This window comes from Cucurbita moschata, unplaced genomic scaffold (genome assembly GCF_002738365.1).
Source record: "Cucurbita moschata cultivar Rifu unplaced genomic scaffold, Cmos_1.0 Cmo_Scf00041, whole genome shotgun sequence".
Lineage (NCBI taxonomy): Eukaryota > Viridiplantae > Streptophyta > Magnoliopsida > Cucurbitales > Cucurbitaceae > Cucurbita > Cucurbita moschata.
Genome location: NW_019268557.1, coordinates 268,417 through 291,835, shown reverse-complemented (window position 1 = coordinate 291,835; position 23,419 = coordinate 268,417). Strand labels below are relative to the sequence as shown.

The 23,419-nt window shown below is 37.9% G+C and overlaps 5 protein-coding genes and 1 long non-coding RNA gene across 12 annotated transcripts in view; 2 read left to right on the top strand and 4 right to left on the bottom strand.

The window, feature by feature from the left end:
- Positions 1 to 744: 744 nt before the first annotated feature.
- Positions 745 to 8,365, bottom strand: LOC111433030 (serine/threonine-protein kinase tricorner-like). 4 transcript variants are annotated; one of them, XM_023069915.1, is made up of 14 exons: positions 7,951 to 8,365; positions 6,989 to 7,211; positions 6,427 to 6,601; positions 6,077 to 6,160; positions 5,547 to 5,788; positions 4,620 to 4,839; positions 3,455 to 3,534; positions 3,296 to 3,380; positions 2,940 to 3,071; positions 2,748 to 2,861; positions 2,564 to 2,611; positions 1,746 to 1,833; positions 1,470 to 1,526; positions 745 to 1,366 (listed from the first exon to the last, which is right to left on the bottom strand). In XM_023069915.1, the coding sequence occupies exons 2-14, from the start codon at positions 7,168 to 7,170 to the stop codon at positions 1,230 to 1,232; spliced, it is 1,644 nt and encodes a 547-aa protein (XP_022925683.1). In that variant the 5' UTR covers positions 7,171 to 7,211; positions 7,951 to 8,365; the 3' UTR covers positions 745 to 1,229. The 4 variants fall into 4 exon arrangements, with proteins under 4 accessions (XP_022925683.1, XP_022925681.1, XP_022925680.1 ...); XM_023069913.1 differs by having other exon boundaries at positions 745 to 1,372; positions 6,989 to 7,214; positions 7,951 to 8,362; XM_023069912.1 differs by having other exon boundaries at positions 745 to 1,372; positions 7,951 to 8,361.
- A 2,143-nt stretch (positions 8,366 to 10,508) lies between these two features.
- On the bottom strand, positions 10,509 to 11,496 carry LOC111433058 (protein LIGHT-DEPENDENT SHORT HYPOCOTYLS 4-like). Its single transcript, XM_023069963.1, has 2 exons — positions 11,198 to 11,496; positions 10,509 to 11,100 (listed from the first exon to the last, which is right to left on the bottom strand). The coding sequence occupies exons 1-2, from the start codon at positions 11,323 to 11,325 to the stop codon at positions 10,638 to 10,640; spliced, it is 591 nt and encodes a 196-aa protein (XP_022925731.1). The 5' UTR covers positions 11,326 to 11,496; the 3' UTR covers positions 10,509 to 10,637.
- A 946-nt stretch (positions 11,497 to 12,442) lies between these two features.
- LOC111433059 lies at positions 12,443 to 14,775 on the top strand. The gene is made up of 3 exons (XR_002708726.1): positions 12,443 to 12,950; positions 13,999 to 14,577; positions 14,693 to 14,775. It is a non-coding gene; the product is annotated as an uncharacterized LOC111433059 (long non-coding RNA).
- Positions 13,823 to 17,553, bottom strand: LOC111433055 (protein CHUP1, chloroplastic-like). Of its 2 annotated transcripts, XM_023069960.1 has the most exons (8): positions 16,384 to 17,553; positions 15,398 to 16,291; positions 15,187 to 15,318; positions 14,918 to 15,099; positions 14,722 to 14,833; positions 14,410 to 14,553; positions 14,201 to 14,328; positions 13,823 to 14,084 (listed from the first exon to the last, which is right to left on the bottom strand). In XM_023069960.1, exons 1-7 carry the CDS (start codon positions 17,161 to 17,163, stop codon positions 14,248 to 14,250), a joined length of 2,325 nt encoding a protein of 774 aa, XP_022925728.1. In that variant the 5' UTR covers positions 17,164 to 17,553; the 3' UTR covers positions 13,823 to 14,084; positions 14,201 to 14,247. The 2 variants fall into 2 exon arrangements, with proteins under 2 accessions (XP_022925728.1, XP_022925727.1); XM_023069959.1 differs by having other exon boundaries at positions 13,823 to 14,328.
- A 737-nt stretch (positions 17,554 to 18,290) lies between these two features.
- On the bottom strand, positions 18,291 to 21,324 carry LOC111433056 (coatomer subunit epsilon-2-like). The gene is made up of 7 exons (XM_023069961.1): positions 21,046 to 21,324; positions 20,871 to 20,960; positions 20,330 to 20,481; positions 19,751 to 19,886; positions 19,508 to 19,663; positions 19,169 to 19,248; positions 18,291 to 18,625 (listed from the first exon to the last, which is right to left on the bottom strand). Exons 1-7 carry the CDS (start codon positions 21,205 to 21,207, stop codon positions 18,532 to 18,534), a joined length of 870 nt encoding a protein of 289 aa, XP_022925729.1. The 5' UTR covers positions 21,208 to 21,324; the 3' UTR covers positions 18,291 to 18,531.
- Positions 21,325 to 21,634: 310 nt separating this feature from the next.
- Positions 21,635 to 23,419, top strand: part of LOC111433057 (small nuclear ribonucleoprotein-associated protein B'-like) — a 4,285-nt gene continuing 2,500 nt past the window's right edge. For 2 of the 3 annotated variants that reach the window (XR_002708725.1, XR_002708724.1), the window contains exon 1: positions 21,635 to 22,644. Coding sequence is in view for 1 of the 3 variants with exons in the window: in XM_023069962.1 (XP_022925730.1) it covers positions 21,785 to 22,639 (855 nt within the window). In the remaining 2 variants the exon portion in view is untranslated. The remainder of the gene's footprint in view (positions 22,645 to 23,419) is intronic. The other variant, XM_023069962.1, reaches the window with a different exon arrangement.

Sequence of the window (23,419 nt, the reverse complement as noted above, 5' to 3'; positions counted from 1 at the left end):
ATAATTTAAGTGGAAAGTAGGGGCCCATTACATTAAACTAAAACCATATAATAAAATAAATATATATCTTCTTGATTCTGTGCAACTGCTTTAATTAGGATGTGACAGTGTATGATCTTCCATACAATTATTTTTCATTGGAAAATATATGACATTAATTTAATATGGAAAGGATGGGATTATATGTTAACCTATCTTCTTCTCTTCCTCTCATCTTCTTCGTCACATTCTATAATATTATCAAAATTTGGAGTTTGTGGAGTAAGTATGACCCAATTTGTCTTGCTAGCCACGCTAAAGTTCCAAACTTTGTTGTCGAGTTATACAAGGCATTGAGTTGATTCTGTTGGGGATGCACAAAATACTATATGTGAGATCCCACATTGGTTGAGAAGGAAAACGAAGTATTTCTTCTAAGAGTGTGGAAATCTCTCTCGACTATGCGTGTTTTAAAACCTTGAGGGGAAACCCTAAAAGGAAAAGCTATATATATATATATATATATATATATATATTTTTTGTTCGTGCTTTTTTCTTCATATAGGGATTGATGCAAACGAGTGTTTTATTTACTTTCAACTTTCATTTTTCTTAAACATTTGTCTTTCATTTATTGATCATTTGACTTGTTTTTGTACGGATTAGGATAGTTCTGTTTGGAACTTCCAACACAACGTTTACCAACTACTTGAATATGAGAAGATGACAGCTTGGTCAAAAACAAGTCATGCCATGTTTTAAAAATTACATGAAATGGAATTGGAATTTGAATTAGTCCTTAAATCCTTATACACTATAACCACATTGAAGTTTTGATGCTATAATTCAGCAACATACTATACTACATTCCAATACCACAACTTAGAAATGACTGAATCACTCCTCTCAAACACATCAGTGATGGAGGAAAATGCAGATTTCCAGAGATGAATCAACTTAAATTCTGCTGGATTCTGGCTGTGAGTAGCAGAAGACTCATGGCCATCTAATAACATTTGGAAACCTTTTTCCGTCGTAGGAGTTGGGAAAAAAATCCTAACTTTCTGTAAACTTCTAACTCACAAGAAGGCTAACTAGCCGGGTGAGAATCTATCATTGTCAATAAAGATTGCAGAATCTACAACATTTTATACAATATCACACTTTTCCGTTCCCCTTCCTCCTGTAGTATAAAACGTATACCACCTCCCATTTGAGCTAAGCTAAGAGGCAAGTTGTGACTTGACCTTTCATTTTCCCCATCGCTTCTGCTGCTGTTGCAGTGATCCAGTTGAACGAGGTGATGGATCGGGGCTTTCCGAGACTTCGAGATGGGTTGGCAAATGATTAGGAAAACTTCTTTGAACAGGCTGCTCTGAAGAATCTGCTGTGGCTAAGAAAGGGGGGGAGAGAGTCAAACAGAGAGGCCAGAAGGTAAGAATATGTTATGGAACCGAACAATTTGAATCAAAAAAATTGTGAATGTGTACCAAATAGAGTGGTAACAGATGGTCTCTTGGTCTTGTTAAGCTTTTTCCTCGTCTCAGCTGCAAGTAGAGATTGAAGCAACTATAAGTTCGTGGATTTTAAGAAACTGGTGGAATACGGTTCTCATGTGAAACATACTAACAGAACCATACATATCATAATGCTAGAACGAAACTTGGACTTGAATATTAACCGTATTGATATACTACTAACTAGGACTGCCCCATGTTCATTTGGAACTGAGTTGTTAGATTGAATGAAAATAAGTAGATACATACTAATGCCAGACAAGTGGTGTTCGTTGACAATTTCAAAATTCTTGTACGTATAACCAACAAAGTTTACATCCTTGGGTGAAAGCTTCTGCTGAACAACAAAAGCTTGTGTCAGTCGCTACAGAAAAAAATAATAATAATAATAGGAGAAGGATCAGGGACGGTAAGATGCACGTAGCCACAGTTCAAGAATAAACAATATAAATATTCTAGAGCAAGCATTAAAATGAAAACCAACAAAATTTAGCATGAAAATCTGTGTCCTTGCATTGAAAATTTTGAGATTCTGTACCACTGCAAGCACTTGTCAGGTTAACCAATCATATGGCATTTAAAATTAATGGTTGTTTGGACATGTTTTTACTTGTTTGTAACAGTTTTGTATATAACGTTTTACAAAGATGTCCTGAAAAACATTCTACCAATCTTAGCAGAAGTGTTTTTTTGACGTTCCATCAATCCTATGACATTTCAAATAATAGTAATAATAGTAATATTGTCTCCCTCATGTCAATGACGAACTTTTTGATTCACAAAGATATCTGTGGAAGTATTAACATGTCAATGGAAACACAATTCCATGCTGGTAATCCTCATCAGATAAATTCCGATCATCTTTTAAAACCAGTGATGGTCGAAAAAAAAGAAAAAAGAAAACTTGAGATATGCCAACTAAAGAGATTAAATATCTTAAGATTTTCTCACTTTCCAACACATTGAAAGAACAACTGTCAGCAAACATACCGGATCACTTGTGTGATTAGCTGAATGGAAGATTTAAAGGCTTCCCAGAACAAAGAAAAAAACAAAAACAGACTTGCCTTTCTCAAAGGACCCGACTTTGATGGAGTTTGACCTGGCACACCCAGCTGCATAACACAAAAATTCACTATAACAGCTGTTTTGATATCAATTCTTTTACTACCGTAACAAATCAATGCCATCCTCATTCAGATAGCAAAGTAACCAATAACTGGCCACTATACGGAAAATGATAATATTTACCTCTTCATACTTCTCAAAATTTCGAGTGTCTAACTCATCATGGATCTCTGGGATGATAACAGCTTCCATTTGATATAATTTATCCCATTGTATCCCTTTAAACCATGGATGCGCCTAACAAGGAGCATTCGTTGAGCCATATAATCAATTTAATAAATGAATTGAAAAGGATAAAGGAACTTATATGCTAACCTTAATTTCTATAGCTCCTTTGGTTCCAATTCTTTGCTCAACATTGCATAAAAGTTTGCAAATAAGATCTTTGGCCTCAAAGGAAAGTTTTGCTTCTTTTGGGAATCTCAAATGAGTTCTCCAGTTAATGATCTGCACAACATACATTTACCATTTGTTTGATGATCATACTTAAGATCAGAAGTTAGCAGTACCATCATTCGTTTCATAGGCCAAAATATGTAACCTTGAAGATCTAATATTATGCCATAGAATTTTAAACATGTATTTTAACCATTTTCATTACCTAATCAAGAGAGCTAAGGAGAGGTCTATATGCCTACTGCCTATGTTCACAAAGTGTTGATTGCTCATACCTTTCTACAAGTAGACATTGGATCATCAGAATAGAAAGGTGGAAATCCCACAAGCATTTCGTACATAATTGCACCAAGGGACCACCTAAAAGAAACTTCTTATTACAATTTGATCAAGAACCATATTGAAATGATGTTAGACACAAGAAACAAGCATACCAGTCGCACTCAATTCCATATCCTTTCCTCAATAACACTTCTGGGGCAATATAGTCCGGCGTTCCAACAGCAGAATAAGCCTAAAACCAACACATTAATTAGAATGAAAATTATAATAAAATCACTAGGAAACTTATGTTCAGATAAACACATACATATGAAGGGAGAAAGAGAAGTTCGACAAAAGATGTACACCTGTATATACATAAGGATGTGAAATGGACACATTGATTTAAATTAAAAAGAAAATGTTTATATCTTTTCTTCTATTAAAATTAACGAGAAAGTTGACAGGAAGCTAAAGCTGTTACTTATATTTTTCAACAATCATACGTCCATAGCCAACTAAGGGTACAGGATCTTGGGGTAAGATTGCCCCCACCTAAAAAGAAGTAAATATCAGTTAAAATAATTTGAACAAGAGTTGGAATTTCATCTCTAGATTTACGACTAAATGGAAAGCTATGACGCCAAAATATCTGAATGATCAAAGAAAGAATGTCCGATAATTAAATTAAAAATAAATAAAGATGGAAGTAGGGCCCTGAATTTGAGTTGGAACTAAAAAAATGCAATGTCGGACAAAAATTTCAACAGGCAATTTAGAATTCTCACCAGATGGTTGAATTATATATATTAAATTTCCATACAACATATATCGGTCTGATACTTAATCTTTATCTAACAAAGAAAAAAAACGAAAGAAGAGCAAAGAAGAAAATATAGTTGCTGTTCAGGAAGAAAAATAAATCAACTCATGATCAATAAATTTTGATTGTGTTTCTCTTTGCCATTCTATTTATAAGACGTAGAAGCACTGTAACAAACAACTTTGAACATCTTCATGTCTATAATAAAATATATATATATCAAGGAAAAATCTGTCATATTCAAAGGGAATGACACAAAAATCTGCAATAACCAGAAATGTAATTCAGATGTTACACAGTTTGTGAATAAGAATTCTGGCCATGAACAAATAGTCAACCCCCAATTACGCTTCACAAGGATAAAATAATGGTAAATCTTGTCAAGCATTGTTTCTTGAATCTTCCTTCATCCAACAAAATTTTATTTTATAACATAGAATTAGAAATCAAACATTCAACTTCCCAACATATAAGGAAATGGAACTATGAGGGAGAGAGAGAGAGAGAGCACAAACCAATGTTCGTCTGTTCTTTTGCCAATGTAACAATTGCTCTTGTTGTGTTCGTTTCGACACACTATTTTGATTATCAGGAGATCTGACATTGTTCCCCACTATATTTTCTTGCTCGGTGAGATTAGGGAAACTGCTAGACTCCAAGGGTTTACACAACCCAAAATCTGAGAGTTTAATGTGCCCATAACGATCAAGCAGTAAATTATCAGGCTTGATGTCTCTAAAAAGCAGAGAAAATTCACATTACTTAAATTTGTAAATGGCACTCAATGTAACAGTTTCTAAAAATTCTGAAATATAAATTATTAAAAGAAAAAAAAAACACTCATATGAGAAGAAAGAGATGCAGATAAGAAGCGTAAATATGAACCAACAGGGAATTTTAAGAAAACAATCTAGGGGAAGAACATGGTTTTTGTGCTGATAAAATGATACCAGAAATTTGAATTTAAACTATTTTATGTGATAATCATATCTTAAAATGTGAGGGGGGAAAATGAAAAATAAAAAATAAAAATCCAACATCCTAGAAATGGACAGTTGCGACTGTGGCCCAATTCATGCAACCGCATATCTTCCAATATGTACCACAAATAGTCTCTTTTGCTAGAAAGGCGTCGTAGAAACAGTGGCTGCTTGGCCAGCTTTTCCAAGAAAGGAACGCTTAATCTTTTTATTATAAGCAAATTCATATTCAAACGTGATTAACAAATAGTAAAACCACAAAATGTTTTTTTCCAAACACTTCCTGAACAAAAATGCAAGAAGGTTCAAGTGAAACCAATCACTAGCCATCAACGAAAGCTAGTTAAGACAACTGTTTATTTTATGAATCAAATAAAGATTGAGCAAAAACCATGACAAGAGCAAGCTATGGAAGATTATTGAAAGAAGAAGAAGAAGAAGAAGAAGAAGAAGATATAAAACCTGTGAATGTAATTATGCTTGTGAATGGACTCTATAGCAAGGACTGTTTCCCCAACATAAAATCTAGCCTCATCCTCCGTCAAAATGTCCTTGCGCATTAACAGAGTCATCATATCACCTCCAGGAAGATATTGCATTATAAGATACAAAAAATCCTCATCCTGAAAGGAGCAGTATAACTTCACAATGTAGGCACTGTCAACCTCTGCTAGAAGATTTCTTTCAGCTTTGACATGTTCCACCTACAACAAACAAAATAAAATACAAGAGTCAAATATCTGCAGAATCAAAGGAGAATTATTTTCATCTTCCTATTCCTTTAACTTTATTTTCTTTCCAAAAGGATCTGAAAAATAATAACCGAAACAAACCCCTACTTTCTCTAACCATTTAGCATGGTCACATGACTAAAGTTGATGCTACAAAAAGCACTGTACTAGTGATCTCTAGGAAGAATAACCATCAACTAAAATATTTGAAATAATGTCAATCCATCATCAAAAAATTTAGGGCCAAGGTTTCAGAAATACCTGCCCCCTGCGAAGCATCTCAGACTTCTTAAGCTTCTTCATTGCATACACGTGACCTGTGGCTTTTTCTCTACAAAGTCTAACCTGCAAAACAATATAGAAAGAATAACTATTATAAGAACCTCCTCAAAAAAAATGATCATAAGAAGATCCCGTGTATGTATATCCTTGCAAAGATACATACTTTCAATAGTCTACATGTATGTTTTTGTACTATTATCATTGAACCGAGATATTAAAAAAAAAAGAAATTAGACAACAAACAAACAAGTGTAAAGTGAATGCGAAATAAACACTGGTTGGGATTTAAAAGTTCATATAGTAACATGACAAAGTTGTTAGAAACATACCTCCCCAAATGCCCCCCTTCCTATAATTGTCAAAAGTTCAAAGTCATCAACACCCATTTTATGTCTACGAAGACGCATGTACTCAGTCTCCTTCTGTTCTAAATATTTAAGAACGTTTATTTGGTCTTCCTCAGAAGCATCGGCATCAGCAAGCCTCCTCTCCAACACCCAACGTCTGTAGAATGTCAAGAGTACAGTTAAAATATAGCTATACATGTCTATTAACATAAAAAATAAAAATAAATGAATAAACGTCACTTCAATTTCAGGGTTAAATACGTTAGTAATATTAGTACCGACCAACTGCCTATTCTAATGATTTCCTACTCGTTCAAAATTAAGAGTAAGATCACTTCAATATTATATCTGGTATGAAAGGAACCATATAATCCAATGAAAGGATAAAAACATTATAATCACTTCAATATAAGTGCATATATTTATAAATATGAATTCTACGACCCCTCACAGATTTTATTCCAAGTATTATGCTCGATCCCATGGAAAGCCAACAAGTGTACCCAGACTATTTGAACATAAAAAAGTATACACAAAAAAATACCTCTCCTTCCTATCTTGCAATGACTTCATTTGAGATTTGTAATGGTTTTCGATATATTGCTTGGCAACCTCCACTTTCTGTTTTGTCGCACTTGATGGTACATCTTGAACCTCATTCTCACTTACAGTCTCCTTCTTTTCTTTATATTGGAACTTCTGAAACCAACTCCTTGCTGAATCCATAATAACTCTTTCAGTCACGATCAGGCATTATTATTTTCCACCTGCTTATATAGAGAAATACAATAATGGTTATTGTTTCATGATATACTTGGATCATTTCATGTTGATGAAGAACAAGGATAAAACACCAAAAATAGAGAAAAATCTGCCAATGATGAAACTGTGCAATACAAAAGAAAACAAATGTCTCATGATACGAAATAGATTGAGAATTCTGAAGCCATCCCTATGACAGTAGAAGGCGCAAGAACACCAAATGATCACTATATTCTGGTAATTTACTTAGGTTCACCAAATTATTCTTCCCGCACTCGCCAACCTATAAAAGAAAGTTCCGCGCAAAGGATTGCAGGGATGCGGATTAAGTTTATAAATTTCTTGACGCTGATAATCCTACCTGTTCCCAAAATTTATATCCTTACAAACCAGATAGCTCTATGATGCATGTTCATGAAATTTTCTTATAAAATTAGATCCCTCAAATTCAAATTCTCTCGAGTCTTGATCACAAGCTGCCATGATTGACCATATACTGCTTCGGCAAATACATATTACATAAAAACGTCCAAGCGCAACAGGAAACAACTAGCAGCAACAAGAAGAACACAATCAATTATGTTTCTTCAGAATTAAAAGAGCAATAATCATAACAACACCGATGAAGGCCCATACGTTAAATCAATAACTGCTCGTAATCTATAAAGAACCATCCAAAAAAGAAAATAAAAAGTATGTACCCCCCATCGCGTCCCCAAACCAAAAATAGGGAAACAAAATAACCTCGGGGAAGAAGACGACCAAAAGAGCACTGTTGATGATCGGAGCCTTAACCCTGGGTGTCTCTTCTCTCTCTGTTTCTCTGTGGGAGAAGTGCTTTTGAAGCCAGTATTCGTTGCAGTAGGTGATCCGCTTGCTCCACGGAGATTAGAAAAAGAAGAAAATCCAAAAGAAATGGAATGGGAATAACAAATTGAGTAGTCAATTCAGGTGCGGATAAAGCAAATTGATTAGTGTTGAGTGAATTGTGCAATTAGAAACAATTGGGCGGCACGATTGATTAGGAGCAAACTCGATGGAATTTGCGGATAAAATAATCTTTACTTGGTGGAACTCGCAGTGACGTTGACAAGGGAGCTGCTGTCCGCAGAAGTCCACTTTCGGAAACCGCCTCCGGCGCGACGGAGTTGAATAGCGTTGACGATACAATCAAAGGGTACCAACACGTGTCCCCTTACCAAAAGATTGTGGCCGGCTACGTGCGACCACGTCGGCTCCGGCTCAGCCAGCAGATGATCGGGTCTACCAATCTCCACCGCCCACGTGTTCGGTTGATTAGACTCGGTTTTCCGTCTCCCCTTTCTCTTTTTCAAACCGCCTTCCATTTTCGACCCACTGACTCCGCGATTCGCCCGACCCAGCCCATTGTTTTCTTTTCTTTTCTTTTCCTTTTTTTTTTTTTTTTTCTAAATTAAACTATAAATATACTTTTCCATATAACCAAATTTATAAGTTTTGAAAATTAAATAAATAAAAAAAAAGGGTTTATTTGTTTTATGGACTTCTAACGTAAATAACTGTTTGAATTTGTGTTTAATATGTATTTGAAATATTTATAATATGTTTCAAGTCAGTAAATAAACGATCAATTATATTTAAAAATAAAATTGAAAAGTTTAAAGAAATATTAAATACTAGTTTAAAATTTTATTTTCTTTATTTAGAGATTAGAAAAATTGTATGGGATATGTATTTGAAAGGATCAAACTGAGAATGGATCCAATTTGACGTGCTCATTAAAATCGTGTTTTTAAAATTAAAACGTTAACATTACCATTAATTAATTAAACTTAATCGTCTCTCAACCAATAAAAACTTGCATGGTGACGTCAGCAAAGCTATACAAAATCAAAATAATCGAGTCAAATTCCATAATTTTTATATACGTTGTTTTTTTTTTTTTTTTTCTCTCTTTTTTCTTAATAGGCGGTAATAAAGTATTATTATTTATTGATGGAGAACACTTGATGATTAAGTATTACAGTAATTTACAAAGTTGTCCATGAAATTGTAGTTGGGCCATCTGTCCTAATAATTGGGCTTCATCAGGCAGGTAACCCGGCCCAAAAAAAGAAGACGATGAAATTTAGTTTTTATAACCATTTACAATTTAAATCTTAAAATAAGAATGAGAGTGAAAAATTCTGAGTGAGGACAAAATAATGTGACTATATCAAAGGAAAATACTGCGACTATCAAATATTTGAATTATTGATTAAAAAGTGTAAAACCGAGGTCCACGTGTTTTCTTTTATATATAAATATAAAAATAAAGATAAAGAGAAGAAATTGAATTAAGAGAATGAGAGATTCGGGGGTGGAATAATTGAAAAGGTGAGGACATAAGGCAATGGACAGTAATTATTAAAAAAATAAAATCTCCAAACCCACCTGGATTTGCTTCTTAAATGGAGGACCAGCTGGTCTTCTATATATATATATATATATATATATATATATATATATATATATATATTTTTAATAATAATATTCCTTCCTCGCAATCATTTATCAAACTCTTACTAATGAACTAAACAAAATTTATATTAATAATAGCTATGAGTTTATTATCCCTTAATTACTCAAATTAACATTTTTAAAAATAATTTGATAAATTAAATAAAACACGATCATAATTCTAAATTTATTACTACAAGATTGTACGAGAATATAGTTGCATGGGACATGTTTAAATAAGTAAAGTTTTTATATATTAAAAAAGGAAAAAGAAAAAGAAAAATAATAATTAAATAGATAGAATAATGATGAAGAAGTTGATAAATGTAAGAAGAGACATGAATATGATGAGCACTTATTTTAATGCATAATAAAGGGGTTGGACAATTAAGGTCTATTTTCTTGTAAGGCAATGATTGTGTGCAAATCAAATCCCCAATTTTTTAGCCTCACAACAAATGCCATTTATCCATCTAATTTTAATATATTATTTTTAATATAAAGTTGATAGAAATATAGCACTATTAAGCAATAATTAAAGCGAAGAAAATAATGCAACATATGAAGATACTCCACCGCAAACTATAGGATAAAAAAAATGCTGTAATTAAGAAGTATAATATAATATAATATAACATAAGGTTTGAAATTAAATAAATACGTGTGGATGTAAGGAAGGAATGTCTAGAATTTAAGTGACACGGGAGAAACTTGCTCTAACTGGAATTTTATTTGTCAATCTATAATAATGGGATGGGAACCGTTATTTCTATATATTTTAATTTTATTTTCGATTTAGTTATCACGAAATATTAAAATCCATTAAAAAAAAAAATCGTCTGGATATATAAACAGAGATTGGGAAGGGGTAATTAAAGAAAATAGTGACTATAATTACGAGGGCTTACAGAAAATTAAGTGATTAATAGATTGATTAAGTCGTTGATTGGAAGTTAGGAAGCGGAGTGATCCGTGGGTTCGTCGGGGGCATGTCGTTGGTGCTTCTTCAGTGGAGCCATGGCGGATTTCTTACGCTTCTTCTTCTCGTAAGCAATCCCTCTGGCCTTGGCCTGCGAGTCTCTCACTTCCCTTAAATAGAGCCTGACGGCTCGGGTGCCGAAGGGGTTGGTCTCGGGGTGGCCGCCGTTCTCCTCGAAGGCGGCGCGGAGGCGGCCGATGAGAGCATCGAGGCTGCCCCAGGCCTGGCGGAGAGGGCATGGGCAGGGGGCAGGAGGTTGTGGGTGTCCGAAGAAGGGGCAGCAGGAGGTGTGGACTTTGGTCTTACCGAACTGGTCCAGGTAGCGTAGGAACTCGAGAATATGAGCGCCGCTGCAGCGGGATAGTGTGAGTGGAGGGCGGTGATTCTTTAGGTACTGCCCGAACGTGTTCCAGTCACGTCGCTTCTGTGACTCGTACCTGCGTCACGTACGGTTACAACTAGAACATTTTCATGCTTCGAGTTGAAATACCAGAACATAATGAGAAAAATAAGAAGATTGTTTAATCGAAGTACCTGCTGAGTGCAGGTGGCGGTGGGGATGGTGGTGCAGGCTCCAAGAGAGGATACTGGAGGTGGTGGTGGTGGTTGTCGGAGGTGGAGGTGGTGGTAGTAGAGGTGGAGACGGATTCCATAGCCAACATGATCGATCTGTGAGTAGTGAGTCAATAATAACTGTGAAGACGCAGCGGCAGCGGCGGCGGTGGAGAGCGCTTAAGGGCAGCCATACTTGAGAAGAAGTAATTAAGTTAGGAAGTGGAGGAGGTGAAGAATATATAAAGAACAAATAAGGGAGGGAAGTTGGAGAGGAGAGAGAGAGAGAGAGAGAGAGAGAGAGAGAGAGAGAGAGAGAGAGAGAGAGAGAGAGAGAGAGAGAGAGAGAGAGAGAGAGAGAGAGAGAGAGAGAGAGAGAGAGAGAGAGAGAGAGAGAGAGAGAGAGAGAGAGAGAGAGAGAGAGAGAGAGAGAGAGAGAGAGAGAGAGAGAGAGAGAGAGAGAGAGAGAGAGAGAGAGAGAGAGAGAGAGAGAGAGAGAGAGAGAGAGAGAGAGAGAGAGAGAGAGAGAGAGAGAGAGAGAGAGAGAGAGAGAGAGAGAGAGAGAGAGAGAGAGAGAGAGAGAGAGAGAGAGAGAGAGAGAGAGAGAGAGAGAGAGAGAGAGAGAGAGAGAGAGAGAGAGAGAGAGAGAGAGAGAGAGAGAGAGAGAGAGAGAGAGAGAGAGAGAGAGAGAGAGAGAGAGAGAGAGAGAGAGAGAGAGAGAGAGAGAGAGAGAGAGAGAGAGAGAGAGAGAGAGAGAGAGAGAGAGAGAGAGAGAGAGAGAGAGAGAGAGAGAGAGAGAGAGAGAGAGAGAGAGAGAGAGAGAGAGAGAGAGAGAGAGAGAGAGAGAGAGAGAGAGAGAGAGAGAGAGAGAGAGAGAGAGAGAGAGAGAGAGAGAGAGAGAGAGAGAGAGAGAGAGAGAGAGAGAGAGAGAGAGAGAGAGAGAGAGAGAGAGAGAGAGAGAGAGAGAGAGAGAGAGAGAGAGAGAGAGAGAGAGAGAGAGAGAGAGAGAGAGAGAGAGAGAGAGAGAGAGAGAGAGAGAGAGAGAGAGAGAGAGAGAGAGAGAGAGAGAGAGAGAGAGAGAGAGAGAGAGAGAGAGAGAGAGAGAGAGAGAGAGAGAGAGAGAGAGAGAGAGAGAGAGAGAGAGAGAGAGAGAGAGAGAGAGAGAGAGAGAGAGAGAGAGAGAGAGAGAGAGAGAGAGAGAGAGAGAGAGAGAGAGAGAGAGAGAGAGAGAGAGAGAGAGAGAGAGAGAGAGAGAGAGAGAGAGAGAGAGAGTAGGGGACAGGAAGGGCCTATGGAAACACAGCCACGTCAAGTAAGCAAGCGATGACACTTTGAATATCGTTTCGAAACGTCATTTCCTTTTCCTTTTTTCTTTCGTTCTTTTCCGTAAAAATAAATCTCTAAATTATAAAAAAAAATTAACCTAAATCTTTCTATTTTGTTATTGTTATTTCATTGATGAGCTATTGCAAGAGGAATTCCAGAAAAAGCTAAGCAGAAGAAGCAGACGGGAAAGAGGCGTTGGAGATGGAAAAATGGAGGAGATTGTTGAATTTGGAGAGAAGAGAAGACGTTATTAATTAAAGCACCATTGTTTCGGCGGTGAGATTGAAGAAACAAAGCAAAATTTGGGGTGCCGTGGGGATGTGGTAGTGGATGTGACTACTAAGCTTTCCGTGATGGATGGATGCGATGGGAATGGCTCCAAAATTTCGCGTAAAATCCCCAATAACAGGTCAAATCACTTCAATTTCTAACTCACTTTACTGTTCATTTCGCCTTTTCATTTCCCCACGCCCTAGATTTTGTTTCAATTTACGTGAATGAATGATAATGCATGTGATATTCTCATTCTGTGATGCGTGGAAGAAGTAGTAGTAATCATAGTCCTTGAAGAACAGTTGGTGTCTGTAAAGGGAAAGGATGAAGATGAATTGAGTAAGAACTTAGAACACATGCAATGTAGTCGCACATATTTATTATGTTGACACTCAGGGGGGTACTATATAGTACACCAGACATTGGTCTTTTCGTCGGCAACAGCCTCAGAAATTACCAAATCATGTGCACCCAATCCAATATGAGATTGTTCAAAAAAATGTTGGTTGTAAGGAGGTGGGGGGATGGGCGTAGAACTAGAAAGAAACAGAAAAGGGTGGTGGAGTGCAGACTTCTCTCTCTCTTTTTCTTAATTGTTTATGGCAGAATGGCTGGTTTTTGTCTGCCTCTTCCGTAGTTTGGCGCCCAAGATGGGGTAAATACAGGCAATGTTAGGTCTTTTCCGTATGTCAAATCTTCCGGTCCTTTCACATTCCCCTTTTCCTCACTGCTTTAGATTTCATCAATCATCCAAATCCACCCCCCTCTCCTCATTTATCGGATCGCTCAATTTTCTTTCTTTTTTTTTTCAAAATTTGCTTCGTTTTATGATCTTTCGGGTTAGACAGTGTTCATCTTTTCAAGAAAAGTACATAAAGGTTATCTGAGAGATGTGTTTTCTGAACTTTGTTTTAGAGTGACTTTATTTTTAGAACACTTGAAGGTGATGTAATTTGAAGATCATCTATCTGTGATTTTGTGATTTCAAATCATCCTTTGAAACATTCCTTTAATAGAAACTAGAAACCTGTTTGTTATATTCTTCCATTCATGTCAATCTTACTTACAAACTCAGAAATCAAGGCTAACCTGAGAAAATATTCCATTCAATAAGAGAATTTGATCCCAATTTAACATTCAATTTACATAAATATGTAATAAAACTATCTTCCTCCTTCTGACAGTCTGCCTGCCTGCTTCGGAGGAGCTTGTCATTAAGAGAGGAGGAGGAAGGATGGCAGAAGGACAAAAATGTAGTTCGCTTTAAGACCCTGATTGGGTTTAGAGCAAAGCTTTCCCATTAAGAGAAAAAGAAAAGGCCAGCAGCACCCATGGCACTTAACCTGATGAATGTATTTTGCCAGCATGCTAGCTCTAGCTGCTTACCGAGTTAGTAAACCAAAGCTAATTGATTTCCATTTGTCCTGTAACTTTCACTTTTTGTTCAGAAGGTTGGCCAAGTTCCGAAGATCCTCAAATGCATGCATTGTATCAGCATCCAACCCTCCTGCAAACTGTGGCCGGGAAAAGGCAAAACACAATCAGCAACAATCTCTTTTTGTTTTCCTGAACAAAAATGATTAATTAATCGGTACCTGATGAATTCTGAACGCAAATCTTACTCCTTGAAGAAGCATGTAGTCCATTGCGGGATCTTTCTCTGATGACGCCTTTGACTGAAGTTCCATAGCTACTCTCTTCATGTACATCTTTGCCAACTTCACCGAACCCAACTTTATCTACAACATAAGAGTTCAATTTTGGTTGTTTTTAAGATTTATCCAACTTCTGTGTTCTTGAACCCATCGTTCAAATAGACTATGGTTGTTATTAATAAATGATCTACCAATAACATGACATCTTCTTCTTTTCTTACAGACTTATGATGATATTTCATGAAGTTTTACCTTGCTTATGATCCCGTTGTCGAGCATCCAATCTGTGGGAATTTGGAATTCTTTGCAATGCCTCATCAATGATTCTCTCATCCGGAGAAGATTGTAAATACTACGTTCCATTCTGATTGGCATTAACACATTGTTTAGCATAATTGAGGTCAAGGAAAACAACCAAATTCAGATATGGGAAGCTTTAGGTCCTTACTTCTCTGATAAAGAAACCATTTTTTTCAGAGCAATGTCACAAGGCAATCTGGGATCATCTTTGTAGCCTGAGATTTCACATTCCAATTTCTTTAGATCTCTGTACCCAAAGGCTGCTTCTCGCAATGTGTCAGCCTTTCTCTCTGGCCAATCGAAGTGCTTCAGAACTGCCCTTTCGTCCACCTTCCACAATATTACAGCATGCATTCTTTCAAATTCTTCCTGTAATGTTTTGTTTAAATCAAGTGTACCAAAGTTAAGAGAGAGTACCAGAAAGCAAAGTTCATCATCAAGCCACTTCACGAATGCCACAACATCTTCAATGTTCAAGTACACCGCATTGTTGACCTCTCTTATCAGTGAATTTACAAACTCTCCCTGGGTCTCAATATCTGCCTTTATCTGCACAAGTATGAAACCTTATTTACGGCAAGCACCAAATGAGAAGAATGGAAGATGAATTATATGAGTGAGAACTTACGGCAAGCAAATGAGATGATCGATTCTCAATCTCTCCAATCATGCTGCTCCGGACATTTGAAACATCTGGAACATTGCACATGGCTCCATGGGATGAATCTCTTCTTGAATCTCTTTTCATAAGTGAATGGTAGAATTCAACAACTTGTGGAGCTCGTTGCACCATCCCCGTGGCGCTCCTCACAGCGAACTTTGGAAGAGGAGGGGGCGGAGGAGGAGGTGGCAGAGGTGGTGGGATTATAGCTGTGTTTTCATCTTTGGGTTCATTAGAAATTGAGCAAGAAGGCCTCGGAGGGGGATTGGGTACACGCAAGGCTCGTTTCTCCACATCTAAGGAGGCAGAACTCCTGTTAGTCTGAGAGGAAAGAGGATCTGCTTCTTTATCCATCTCTTTTGCACATATAAACCCATCAGATTGCCTCCTCTTGTTTGGCTCCAATTCTTCGCCCCAGCACTTGGCTCCACTAATGGAGTGTCTTCTTCTGGGGCTTCTTCCTTCCTCTGTATCAACCCAATTTTTGTCTACAGCACTGTTATCTGAGCAATCTAAATTAGACAATTCCTCATCAGTAATAGGCCATTTCTTCAACTTTTTAATTAGATTTATTCTCTTCGCACTGTTGCAATCCACCATGTGCTCCTTTTGGCTGGATAATGAACCAACAGCTTCACTTGTCCTGTCGATTGTCTGAGGGCTGGATGGGCTGTTAGAATTGGCGGAGGGGCAGGAATTGCGAAGCTCGTTCCTTAAACAGGAATTGACCCACCTAAGGTATGCAAGCTCCTCAACCTCGTTTAATCTGCTCATCTGCAGACCTTCCACTTGCTTGCACAAATCTTCATTTGTTTGTCTCAGCAAAGATGCCTCTGCTTTGATTTTTGCCACACCTTCACTCTAGTAGTAACAAAACAAACACACAAGCATAAGCATGTTGGGTTGTGGTATACAGTGAAACACAAAGATCCTAACAAATGACCAAGTGTTACCTCGGAACTTTTTGCTACACAAGCCAGCTCGGACTCCACAGAAGAAAGCCTGCAAGCGAGATTCCTCTTCTGGAGCTGGAGTTCCTTGTTCAAGCGTCTCAACTCAACAACTTCCACTTCTATGTTTAGAGGTGCGGTCTGCGGCTCTTCTTGCTTCTCAGAAATTGAGGATGAAGCTACCAATTGCTGGGACAGGGATCTTCTATCTTCTTCCAATAGATTCAGTTTCTGAGTAAGAGCGTCTAATTCGGCTTTCTTTTCCTCAAGTTCCCTCTCCAGTTCATAATTTGTAGTATTCCGCTTAAGTTCTGCAAGTTCGTTCTGAAGTTCGAATTCCCTGTTCTTAGATTCGTTGAGCAAAGTTCTGAGTTGATCGAGCTCGACGAACAAGTCCCGAGAAGACTGTCTGCGGTGGGTGTGATAAGAGTGTGGATGAACTTGAGCAGGATTTGGAGAGCAGGGTGAATCCCCAATGAGAGAACGCTTGATGCGAGACTGGGAAGGAGGGAGCTTGTCCTTGTGATATGCGAAATCCGAAGTAGCAAGTGGAGGTGGTTTCTTGGGTTGGAGAGTGGTTTTAGTTCTCTTGTCTGTGGAGAAACCTTTGACAATGTTAGAACCCCAGGAAGAAGCAGCCCTGAATTTGGAAGCATTCCCAGTAGTTCCTTTGGCATTGTGATTTAGAGACTTGGGATTGGGATTGGGATTGGGATTGTGATTCTGATCAGCAAACCTAGATGGTTTCCCCCCTCTGCTTTCAGATGGGTTATCCTCCTTCATTCTATATGAACAAAAAAAGCAGACACAAAGAGTGATCCCTCCCTGTGGAGAAACAGCCAAGAAGCAAGAGAGTTCACGACAAGTTCGTCAGCTGCATTGTCGAAAAAACGAACAGGAAATGTGGAAGAAGGAGCGGGGCTTGTTTTGTTTTGTTTTGTTTTGTTTGAAAAGAAGGTTCGGAGAGTGAAGTGGAGAAGAAGAAAAGTGTGTGAGTAATGGGAAGCTCCAAGTCCGAGGAACATAGTAGTATTTGAAATTTTGAAATTTGAATTTTGAGGTGTGTGGATTGGGCACTTGCTATATATGGAGAGAGGGCGGAAAGGCAACGGTCGCATTGCGTCTCTTTTGGGTTTGCGGCATTTCTACTTTTTCTTTTTTATATCTAACTCGGGCGGGATCAACAGTTGACCATCAAATTCAATTTTTACTTTTTTTTTAAAAAAAAAAAAAAAATTAATGCTTCCTTTGTACGTATGTAGGAGGTTAGAATGAGGGGTAAAAATTAAGATTGAAAGTTGGTAGGATAAGGTAAATGTGGGGTCCACTTCCAAGTGCCCTACTTTTGACTTCCAAATCATCACCTTCACTTCCTTACAGGTATGGATTTTTCAGATCCCATAAACAAAACACAATTTCACAGCTTTATGCATTATCATCATGCTTAAGTAATCACCCACCTATATATACTACTTGCTTTCTAACTCCAATCTCATCTTCTTCGCTCTTCACGCTTACAGATAACTCAAAAATGGCACTCATCATCTTGCGGTTGGAACATTCTTTACATCAACTTATATTCTATGTATGGCCTTCCCTTGTTATGCAGTAATTATAGGAAACATCGCATTTGCCACATGAATTTCAAACCATATAGTTGAGAAAATAAAGGAGGATGTCTGTGTGCACAAATTGCCCTTCTTTCTCACTCCTTCCCTTTCCCATCATCTCAGACTCCATTACTTAAACCAACTATTCAGCTGTACTGAGATGAGATTAGTAGTGTTTGGAATAACTCGATGGAAAAATCATTTTGTTTACCACATTAAATTTGTTGATTATTCTACATTGAGTATGAGATTAATAATTTTTCCAAAGCTCAGCATAAGCAACTCTCTTAAGATTTGGTATAATGTCAAACAGTGAAGCCTGAAAATTCTAAAGAATCAAGTAAAATAATCATATGTATCACATCCAGGAATCTCAGAACAAAAATGATACAGAATCATGAGTTATAACTCCTACCGTCAAATATTTGGGGAAAATCAACAGCTCCAATTAACAAAAACAGTAAACAGCCCCCGGGGTGAAGACTGTCGTTCAACACTAGCAAACATAGTTCACCTCCTCTTCAAATGCAGCAAGGCTTCTCTAAGCAACAGATTGAACAGCTCTATCAAAGCTCTCTTCAGCAGCCGAGATGCGTTTAACAAGCAAGTGGTCAGGATGCGAAAGTTTCAATTGGCTGAAATTTTGTGGCAAATATGTTAGCAATAGAAGTCTAATCCAACTTGTGGGTGGATTCAAGTGCTCAAGTACCGTTTAGCAATACAGATAAATCAACACAGCTTATCTTCAGGAAAACATTAAATATGAAGATGGGAGACAGGACCAGGACAAAATAAATTTCTGAATACCCAAGATATTATTAAATGAGTATAACAAGACCTACGGTACAATAGAAGAATTTCAAATATCAAACTCCAATATTAAACTCTTCACTAAATCCCCTTCAAGTATTTTTAGAAAATGGGTTTAGTTTCTTCAAAGTGTTATAGAAAATGTTCCACTTTAAAATACTACTCTCACAAGTCACTCCAACCTCACTTTAAATAACCTCCTAGAACTTAGGTGATCATAGTATTGCCATTCACTTTCTTAAAAACTACCTTCACCACAATTCCCACAAAGATGCAGACTATAGAAAAGCATTGCAGCCAAACAACCAAAACATAAAAAATAGAACGAAGAAAGAAAAAGATTTCTGGCGATGGATCCCACCCATTACCTGAGAAAACGAGAAGTTGGTTTGCCAAGGTGAAGACTGCATACAACTAGATTGGCCATAGTTTCTGGATCTTTTGCATCCTGTGAACAACAAGAAAGAAACATCTTATCTACAACTAGAAATTTATAAAATATATTTGCATCTTTCGTGGAACTGAATATTTCCAATCTGTCTTAAAGTTTGATCACATTGGAAATTCATTTAAGACAACTAAGTAACAAAGATGTTGGGTCCAGGTTTTTTTTTGGTCGCTAATTTGTGCCAATAATCTTGATCCCCTCTGAAAGTAGTTTCAGTTATACAATATAAGTAATCAAATGCATGGTGATCCAAACCTACCTTGTTCAATGCTTCAAGAAGAAGTGTCTCGGCCTCATCAAAGTTTCCCATATGCATGCAGCAGACGGCCCTTCCATTCAAAATCAAGCTTGTCATTGGATACTTTTCAGAGAAATCTTGGAAGATAAGATATGCTTCTTGTATCTTGGAACCACCCTGGTCAAGCAAGAAATTACAGAGTAATGAGACTACCTCCAAAGAGTCTATTCCTTCCTTCGGATAATGGAAATATAAGCTACAAACCACAGCCAGATTTATCCAAGCATTTGCAAGTTGTGTTAATGTGTGATCCTCATCAGTCTGTTGCATGACTCTCAGCTGTCTCTCAGCATAATCTGACCTGTGCATCTTAAGAAATATTTGAACATTCAGAGCATGCCTGCATGGAAAAACAATATCGGGCTTGAGCTAATTCCAGTATACACTTCCAGTCTCACAAGGATCTCCCCTGAAACAACTACTTGCATCTACATTAAGCACAAAAAATAAAAAAATATGCAGTTGTTTCTTTTAGTCTCTAAATGTTAATAAGTTCCATATACATCCCCTTACATCCAATTTTGATTAAAATAAATCTCTACATTGAAATCATTACATAAATGTTGGTGTGACAAGTTGATTGAACTACCAAGTGATGATTTAGCACATCGTGCAACAAGGTAGTAGGTAAGGATGAAATAAGGTAGACAATCTATGTACATGTACCCCCAAAAAGAAAAAGATTAAAAAAAAAAAAACCAACCTATATTACAGCAGCCAACAATTGAAACTATTTCAGTTGAAAGAAATAAGTATTGGTAAAGCATTGAAAATGAGACTTACAATTCCATGGTTCCTCCAGCATTTGTGTGTTTCAGGGCTTCATTGAAGTCTTGCTCATGCATGAATATGATTCCTGCAATTAGCCTCAAGGTAGGATTGTTTGCAATGGCTAGATCTGATAACCATTCCTGTAGACTTGCGATGGTTGATTCCTGCGATGTTCAAAGAATTCATCGGTAAAGAAACTTTGATTACTCTGCTCTCGTGAATAAGAAAAATGTCTTCATTTTTTTCTGAATGTCATTTATCGTCCAGCACATGGGGTAAAATCTGATGTAAGTTGGTTTGAACTGCATCAAACATCACTAGCCAATAAAATGGAGTTACCAACTCCGAATATCCAGTAGACCCATCTTTAGATTTTTAGAACTCCATTCCACAGATCAGTGTCAAATATGGTTTAAATTTATAAAGCGAAGTAACATGGATTTCAAATGCGTGAACCAATAATATAACTAAAATTCTATGAGTTCCAAACAGAAATTATCATATTCCAAATAACATAATCGGCTAAAAGGGGCTCTAGATCCACGGATGAAACCTTGCTACTAGGATCGGACAGATAAAGAGCGAGCAATTTGACGGCTTGGAGAGACGTCGGGGCGGATGAGTCGATCTCGCTGATGGCTAGCTGAAAGAGTACGCAAAGAGTTTCAAATCAAATTCAAATCAAGCATCAATAGACTTTCGAACCAATCTAACGTGCAGGAACAGACCTGATAGCTGCCAAGGGCAATGTAAGAGCGGAAAACAATAGAATCCCTCTCGATTGCGTCATCGGGTGAGAGATTGGAGAGATTACTGTTGTTAATGGCTGCCTGATACGCTCCCAAATAGAAATTATTTCTCAGATTGAACAAATGATCTGGTGCTGCCATGGTTTCCTTCTCGTCCAAGCTCCTTCCTCTATATCTGAATCTAGCAGACTGGGAGAAATAAAAGAGAGAGAAAACCGACGAAGCAACTGAACGCTTAACAAAATTTGGGCTTTTCGGGTTTGTTCATTTTTTATATTACCTTTTATAATTTTGAAGACGCATTAAGATTTTTTTCAGAAATAATATTTCAATTTTGTTATTAATATCCTTAAAATTTTAAAATTTTAAAAAATAAAATAAAATAAAATAACCTTTTGTTAAAAATAAAACAATTTTTATAACACAATATTAATAATAATTATATATAGATATAAATAAATAAACAACTGCGTAATATTGGGGAATTAAAACTGGGCATGGACCTTGGACCGGTGGGCCGACATCGTCGTGTTCGGCCCTTTTGTGTTTCTTCGCAAAGAGCAAATTTGAAAGAAAAGATTAGGCTCCAATTTCTAAAACCCTAGCTTCCTCTCCCCCACTCTCGCTCTCGACGCTCATTTCACTTCTTCTTGCTTCTGTTCTTACTGAAACAAACCCTAGGTCGCATCTCAGTTGAGGGATTCCAAATTCTGGCACAATGTCGATGTCTAAAAGTTCGAAGATGCTCCAGTATATTAATTACCGGATGAGGGTCACCATCCAAGATGGTCGCCAATTGGTTGGCAAGTTCATGGCCTTCGATCGGCACATGAACCTCGTCCTCGGCGACTGCGAGGAGTTCCGTAAGCTTCCTCCAGCTAAGGGTAAAAAGACTAATGAGGAACGCGACGAGCGTCGTACCCTTGGGCTTGTTCTTCTTCGCGGCGAGGAGGTCATTTCCATGACTGTTGAGGGTCCACCACCTGCTGAAGAGTCCCGTGCTAAGGCCGTCAATGCTGCGGCTATGGCTGGGCCTGGTATTGGTCGTGCCGCTGGGAGGGGTATCCCGACTGCTCCTCTTGTTCAGGCTCAGCCTGGTCTTGCTGGGCCAGTTCGTGGAGTAGGTGGACCCGCTCCGGGGATGATGCAGCCTCAAATCTCTCGCCCGCCAGTACCACAGCTGTCCGCTCCGCCCATGACATATCCAGCTGCCCCCGTTATCCGTCCACCTGGTCAGATGCCGATGTTTCCAGGACAAGCTCCACCTCCGGTTGGGAGAGGAATGCCTCCGCCGGGGCCTCCGCCACAGTTCTCTGCAGCAAGACCAGGGGGAGCTCCGCCACAACCATTCCCAGTTCCTCCTCAATTTGCTCAGAGACCCATGGGACCTCCACCAACCGGGCAGGTGATGAGGGGACCGCCACCCCCACCCAGACCTGGAATGCCAGCGCCCCCGCCTCGACCGGGGATGCCTCCTCCACCCGGTGGGGCAGTTCCTATTTACGGACCACCTCGTCCTGGCATGCCGCCTCCACCCGCCCCACAAAATCAGCAGCAAAATCAACAGCAATAGTGTTGGTATGTCTCTTTATCGAATTCGAAATTCGGTAGTTTGCCTTATAGTGTCCAGTTCTTTGTTTAAGCTATTACTACAAAACATGCGATCATTGAAGTCAAGTACAACGGTCTCTGGTTAATTCAAGAACACTCTATTTAGAATGGATCGCATTTGAATATGTTTCCAATTCCAATAAATTTGACTAAATTCAAGAACAAATCTTGGTACCCGTACTTTCCCATTGAAATAACTAGTTAGTTCATGAACTTTATTATGGAATAACTATTATAAATACATTTCGTCCTTAACGGTTTATCAATTTATACAAGTAAAAAATAGAAGAAATCTTACCGCGGCTGAAATTGGTGAATAGGATAGTTTCTCCAATGACAAGCTTCAGTATATATATATCTCCTGGTACTAGTTTATCTCCAAGCTGGTTTGTTATGTGTAAAAAGGGTCCAGAATCTCACAGCCATCTTTTCATCTGTTGTGCCTTTGCCAGATACATAACACAGATTTTTGGTTTCCTTCAAATATCACTCTCCTTGGGCACCCGTTCAAGAAAGAAAAAAAGACTCTTTGGCTTAATTTCATTCGGGCTTTTGTTTACCCCATACTTAGGAGTTTGCAGATTTTCTCCGATATTAATTAGGGATTTGAATCTTTTGCATCATCTGTTTCTTTCTTTCTTTCTTTCTTTTTTTTTGTGATCCTTTGGATTGGTTTCTCTTTGTAATTTCATTTGATCAATGAAATGTTTGTTTCCTATAAAAAAAAAAAAAAAAAAAAAAA